This window comes from Penaeus vannamei, chromosome 27 (assembly GCF_042767895.1).
Source record: "Penaeus vannamei isolate JL-2024 chromosome 27, ASM4276789v1, whole genome shotgun sequence".
NCBI lineage: Eukaryota > Metazoa > Arthropoda > Malacostraca > Decapoda > Penaeidae > Penaeus > Penaeus vannamei.
In genome coordinates, this window is record NC_091575.1 from 7,213,670 (window position 1) to 7,221,169 (window position 7,500).

At 40.7% G+C, this 7,500-nt stretch overlaps 1 protein-coding gene across 1 annotated transcript in view; it reads left to right on the forward strand.

Annotated features, from left to right (window-relative positions):
• LOC138866770 (locomotion-related protein Hikaru genki-like) overlaps positions 1-7,500 on the forward strand; it is a 260,741-nt gene that overhangs the window by 18,941 nt on the left and 234,300 nt on the right. The window contains exon 2 of the mRNA XM_070140501.1: positions 335-420. Within this exon, the coding sequence (XP_069996602.1) occupies positions 335-420 (86 nt within the window). The remainder of the gene's footprint in view (positions 1-334; positions 421-7,500) is intronic.

Consider the following 7,500-nt stretch of genomic DNA (forward strand, 5'->3'; position numbering starts at 1 on the left):
CTGTGTGTGTGTGTGTGTGTGTGTGTGTGTGTGTGTGTGTGTGTGTGTGTGTGTGTGTGTGTGTGTGTGTGTGTGTGTGTGTATTATATAACTGATTGTATTTGAGTGTTATAGGGGCACGCGTATGTGTGTTTGAGAGAGAGAGAGAGAGAGAGAGAGAGAGAGAGAGAGAGAGAGAGAGAGAGAGAGAGAGAGAGAGAGAGAGAGAGAGAGAGAGAGAGGGGGGGAGAGAGAGATTGAAAGATAGATAGAGAGAGAGAGAGATAGATGGATAGATAGAGATGAATTTTAGAGACTTAACATCCTCACATCACCGTCTTTTTCCTTGCTTCAGGTTGCCGAGGCGAGGGCTGCCCTCCGCCCACTCACACCTTCAACTTCTCCGTGCTTCCAGTAGCGGACCACACCGACCAAGTGCAGGTGAGTACATTATTACCGAGTACTAATTAATGACTCATTCACTCACCTTCCCCGACATTTTTTTTTTTTTTTTTTTTTGGGGGGGGGGTACATTTGTTTTGGGACTCACCCTATGCATCTTCTTAGATATTTTTTTTAAACTCAATATTTATTGCAGCAACTCAAAGACAAAAAAAAAGAACGAAAAAGAATAAGTAAAACCATGTATAACGACCAATTTTTTCACATCAAAATAGCTACACAGAAGGTAATTTAAAAACAAAGAAAGTAAAAAGTATATACGTAACAAACCAATGACCATCGCATCAAAACCTCAACCAAAAAACACACCAAAAAGCAATATTCACAAACGCATGAATATGAATAGACGCCACCGACGGCCGCGCGCACTCACCCGCACACAGAACCCAAAAGTTGGACCAAACTTTCGCACACACAGACCAAACATTTATTCAAGCAAATCGACATATTTGCAAACAAGGACACATGCCAAAGCGAGCAAACAGAAAAGGGAGGAAAAATGCGAAAGGGCGAACTAACTAACAAACAGCCCCGTGAATCGGTATTTACTTGCGGTTAACCGGTACGCTGGCGCCTCGCTGTCTCGCCGAGCGTGGCGACGACGCGGCCGATCGGGAGGAGCTCGCGAAGGGGTCTAAGAGGGCCTTTGGGGTGATGATCAACATGCCATGAACAAGAATATGCTATTCATTGATTTAATTATCAATTTATCTATCTATCTACCTATCTATGTTCTTTATCTACTTATTTATCTATTCATCTATCTATATTTATTGACTCATCTATCTATCTATCTCTCTATTAATCTATTTATTTATTTATTTGTGTATTTGTTCATTTGTTTATCTACTTCCCTATTCATTTATTTATTAGTTTACTTCCTTGTTCATTTCATTTATTTACTAGCTTACTTCCTTGTTTATTTCATTATTTTTCGAACTTATTCATTCACTTATTTATCTACTTTATTTATTCAATTATTTATCTACTTTATTTATTCACTTATTTATCTACTTTATTTGATAATTGTTTGTGTGTTTTTTTTAGGTTGATGCTGATGAATCACGGAAATGCTTCGAGTATTTCCTTTGACGATGATCATTATTTGAGAGGAAATGAGTCCATTTTTATGATAAAAACATGTTCCTGATTTTGTTTTCATGATGAATAACAGTGAGACAACTATGCTCTATTCGTTGATGAGAATGGCCGACTGTGGAAGCGATGGAACAATATCATAAGTTATCAGCTGGAACAATATCATAGTAATCATGATGATACCTGGATGATAATGGTCAAGACTGTGAAATGGCAGTGGCTCAGGAATCATAATCCAGGTGTCAGCGGTAATGGTGATAAATAGTGATTGTGGTAATACTCTTTGTGGTATTGACGGCGGCCTCTTAGATTGATAAAAGCAAATTCTAGAGTTGCGATGGCGCCAAGAGTGACGTCAGAGCGGGGAGAGTGGAGAGAATGCCTTGTGAATGTTGCAGTAATGTTGAAAAGGGGTTTTAATGAGTAACTTTGAACGCCCTTTATCATCGATTTATCTAAGTTGTTCACGAGGAAGGGAATAACCCCAGCGCCCTCTCATTGCCTCATTAATTAAAGTTTGACTATATTGTTGATTCTTCATCCAGATTTACAAGGTATCGCTGATATGAAGTTCATGATAATGAACACTTGCCTTACGTCATTTTGAAAACGAGAGTTGCTCCGCTGACGGTGACACTATTACCGCAATAAAGATTTTAGTGAGAGCCTCGGTATTGATCCCGAACGAAACGGATCGGCGAGACAGGTGGTGCTGGCGAGTGATCAAATTAAAGTTTGGGCGATAACAGAGATTATCTTTCGGGATCAGAGGAGCCCCGAGGCCGGCGCGCTGGAAACGTTAATGTCCAATCGGATTATCCACGATCTTTGCGGCTCAGCGGGAGGTTCTTCAGTCCAGATCCCGGATTTATTAATATCATTCTAGTTTTATTTTCCCATTTTGCTCAATAAACTTCATTTATGCAATAGTTCGTTATTCATTCGTATTGGGCTTTACTTCCATCTACCTGTTTTTGTTTCCCTTATTCACCTTTATTCATTCCCTGTTTCCTTATAAAGCGTTGCTTATCCCTCCCTCTATTCATCCCTTTATCCATCACTCGGTTATTTTCTTGTAGTAGAACGTATAAAGGAAGCCATCGCTTTCTATTTCACACATGAGTGTCATTCTCTCTGAGCTTGTCCCTCCCAACGGCCCAGCGCAGCATAAGGCCAAATATATGAGTAAAAGAGATATTTGTGCTCAAAAGCGCCTTTACGTTTTATTTTCCCCTCCTTAAAGCTCGCCATCCCCCCCAATTCCCCCGCTCCCCCCGCCCACGCCCCCCCCTCCCCCGCCTCGCCTCCCCCATTCCCCCGCTCTCATCTTCTCTCCATTCCGGTGTCTCTCAGATTTCCTCCTTCCCTGCCCCACTTTCTCTCATTTCACTCTCTTTCTGTCTTCCTTCTCTATCCACTCCTTTTTCTTCCTATTCCTCCACCCCCTATGTCCTCCCCCTCCCTCTTTCTCATCTTACTCATCCCCTGTCTCCTTCCTCCTCCTCTTCTTCCTCTACCCCCCCCCCTGGGTTTTCCCTTCCATCCTCCTCTCTCCTCCCTATTCCTCCACCCTTCTCTCCTTCCCGTCCCTATGCTACTCTCCCCTCTCCCTTCCGGTCCTTTCCTCTCCGTTCCTTTCTCCTCCCTTGCCTCCTCTCCTTCCCAGTCTTCTATCCTTCTGTCCTCCTCCCTCCTTCCTCTTCTCTCTCTCCCACGTCTTACCCCTTTTTTTCCTCTCTCTCCTCTGCCTTTCCATCTCGCCTACCTCTTCAATCGCTCTCCTCATTCCCCCTCGTCCTTTTCTCCTCCGTCCTACCCCGTTTATCTTCCCCCCTTATTCCCCTTTCCGTATGGCTCCCTTCCCCCCTACCCATCCCTCCCCCTCCCCCCGCTCCTCTCCTTCCAGATCGCGTCGTTAAAGGGGGTTGCCACAGCGTGATTTACCGCGCATTTTCACGATAGATGTCATCGTTTCGCCGAATAAATTGCTCACTCTCGCAGTCTTATTCTTTGCGTTTTGCTGTGTCCGAGGGAGAGGGTGTGAGGCAGAGGAAACAAAAAGGGTAAAGAATGCTGGCGAAGGGAGGGAGACTGAAAGGGAAAGAGAAAGAGCACGATAAAAAGGGAGAGAGGGAGGGAAGAATGTACAAAATACTGGTTAATCGTAGATTGAAATTGATGAGACAAATCATACGAGGGAATGATTAGACAAGCAGATATGATTATGCTACATATACATTTATGTTATCTACAATAAAGAAAGTGCGTGAGAAAGGGGGAGATAGAAATATATAGATGGAGAGAGAGGGGGAGAAAGAAAGAGAGAAAAAGAGAGAGAGAGCGAGAATATCAATAAATATGTTTTCAGTAAATACATGGTATGCCAACATCAAAAACAACCCACTAATATTGTTATTGCTAACCCAAAGAGTAAAAAAAGGAAATCTCACTGAACTGAACAAACCAGCAGTACCAGTATCTGGAACGGCAATAACAGCAGTGTTATATCCGCGCTGCTGCAACACAGCACGTACCCGACAGCACTAGCAACTCGGGCAGCCTCGTATCCCTCAGATCAAAACAACACTCTGCAGATCGTGTTAACCCGACACCTTTTAACGACCCCGCCGAGAAAAATGTCTTATCTCCGAAACCATTTCCCCAAAACCTCTCAAAATACCCTCCGTGCAACCGAACTTCAATAAACTGAGAATCACAGAGCTCACCGACGTTGAAAATTGCTTTCGGTTAAGGATTTGCATGTGAAACTGTTGTTTTTATTAGTCTACCTTTCAATAAAAGTGACTGAAAACGAGCTCATTGTCCGGCCAACGCAACCGGGCGCCCAATTCATACAGGGGACATTTCCATCGCTTTCCAAATGCAGTTAGAATATGAAATGGAAATATATATTCGCAGGAGTCGGATGGCGGAAAAGGCGCTGCTTAACTTCGGCCATGGAACACTACTGCCCGTCAATGTGGCACTGGTAAGTGGAAGTGCCTGGGGCGGAGTGGCTCCTTCCCCCCCACTCTCTGCGCGGGTCATTCAGCTCCGGGCCGTGCCGCTGTTGTGAGCCGAGTGCGCTGCGCCTTCCAAGCTGAATGGCGGAATGTAACCCTTGCTGTTATCGTGGACGAAGAAATATTTTGCTGCAGTAAATGTTTCAGATTTTATTGTTTTCCAAGTTTATTTACCGATGAAAGTAAAAGTGAATTAGTATCTCACCGGATGTACACTTTAACCGAGGGAACCTAGGGCGTTGTCAGGGGCTGAAGGGAAAAGGAAATTGTCTGAAATAGCGCATAACTATCATTCAAGGAGTTATGCTACACACATAAAAAAATATCTGAAAAAACTAATTGGAGTTACTACATGAATTGAAGAACTTTACAAAGCAGATTCGATTTGTACTTTTATTGCTATAATGCAACTCATCTGGGCTAGCTCTAAAAGCAAATCAATACAAAGCAGAAAAAAATATATAATCTTGTTTTGAATGTTTTCGAGTTGAAAAAAATATTCCTCCCAGTGAATTATCTGACTGAGCAATAATCATTTTAGTAAGGCTGCCTTTAGCGCTTCAGATTAATCCTGTTTTTCACTTGAAACCACACTGTATTTCTATCCTCATTTTTTATAAACTTGCTATACTCTAGCATAGTCTTTTTTTAAATGTTTTTCTTATACTTCACAGTTGTTTTATATTTCTTCAACATAACACTGTAAGATTGTAATCAAGTAAACTGTTATTCGATAACTTACTGTTGAAATGAAACCCTAAAAATATAACAAATTATTTTCCCTGTTATGTATCATTCATAAAAAGTCACACAAAAATGTTGCAGTTAATCCGTAGAAATGATTGAAAATTGCAAGTAAAAAGAGAAATTAACGTAAAAAAAATATTTAAAAAAGTGATGAAAAATGAATAGGAAAAACAGAGGATAAGAGATTCTATTTACAAATACGCTAGTATGAATCAAAAGAAACAAGTGCTAGATAAGGGTATAGAACAAAATTAAATGTTTGATATGAAGAGGAAAGAAAAGAAAAAAAAGATAAATGATATGATAAAAAAAAGAAAACTGAGATGACGTCAAAATATAGGCTTAATCTCCCAGAAGTTAATTCCTCATGATGTTTTTGTCAGAATTTAGAGCAAAAAAAAAGAAGGCAGTAATAGCCTTCATTAATCTAAAATAACTCCAAAATACCCAAACGCCATGCATAAAAAGCCGTAATTATGTTGTTTTTTCCCCCGATCCCGGCGCACAAAACACGGGCTTATCACTTTATTTAAGCCTGATCTCCCTTCGATTCGGCGAGTGGTCTGACCTCAGCCGAACGGGATAATAAGGGTAAAGTTTTTAAACCGAAACTAACAGGAGAGTTAAGCGGATCGTCATGGTTTATAAACTAGTGGGGAGTCACCTGATTCAGCGGCTGGGTGACCCCTTGGGGAGGTGGGGGTGTGGGAGGAGGAGAGGAGGGGGTGGGGCAGTAGGGGGTGGAGGTGTAGGATAGGGGGTGGGGGAGTGGAGGGAGGGAGGTGGAGGAAAGGGGTGGGGGAGTGTTTAGGTGGTGGGGGGTGATTAAAGTGGAGGATGGGGATGGGGATTGGAAGTGGAGGATGGGGGGGTGGGGTTGAGGGTGAGATGATAGGCGAAGAGAGGAAGGGTTGGGGCGGGGGGGGGGCTGTGGTGGCGAGGATAGGGAGGATGAACGATGGGAAACAGGGGTGGGGAAAAGAGGTGGGGAGGGATAGGAGACCGAGTTGGGCCGCAAGAAACGGGATATTGAGTGGGGCCAACAAAATGCTATAGAAGGTCAGACTGAAATGTCTGTGGATGTTAGGAGTAGGTCATTTTGACACGGAACACATGCGAGTTAGGTTGTGGGTACGTGGGAAGATATTATTTATATACATGTATATATATATATATATATATATATATATATATATATATATATATATATATATATATATATATATATATATATATATGTATATATGTATATATATATATATATATATATATATATATATATATATATATATATGTATATATATATATATATATATATATATATATATATATATATATATATATGTGTGTGTGTGTGTGTGTGTGTGTGTGTGTGTGTGTGTCTGTGTGTGTGTGTGTGTGTGTGTGTGTGTGTGTGTATTATATATATATATATATATATATATATATATATATATATATATATATATATATATTTATATAATATATATATATATATATATATATATATATATATATATATATATATATATATATATATATATAGAGAGAGAGGGAGAGAGTGAGAGAGAGAAAGACAGAAATAGAGAGAGAGGGAGAGAGAGAGAGAGAGAGAAGGAAAAGAGAGCAAGAAATGAAAGTAGCCGAGAAGAGAAGCAAGAGGGAGTAGATGAAAAGAGATAAGGAGAAAGTGTACAAGAGAAAATAGAAGATAGATAGATAGATAGGTAGGTAGAGGGAGAGAGAGAAAGAGGAAGAACACAAAGGAGAGGAGAACAAGAGAAAGAGAGAGAAAGACTCATCCACATCGAAAATAGATCAATATGAGCTAAAAGCTTTTCATATTGTGTACTGTAACTATTTTATGTTGGTTTCAGGCGTCAGTGAGAGATTATATCAGTATATTGAATTCCTGAAGGACCTCTCCCATTCATGGCATCAATATTTTACTCAACAAGACTTGTGTCTGAAACGACATAAAATATTGACCACACATAGCCTTCCTTGTTGAGATATATCTGGTTATACTCGACTGATAAAAAGTCGTAAATCATGTTTTTTGTTCTGAAACAAATCTCATATCACACATTTATCTTCAACGTGATATCATCTACCGACCCATTTCAGGACTCGTTAACAAATATGTCTGCATCCAATGCCCTCACACACGTACGCGCGCACATACACATTC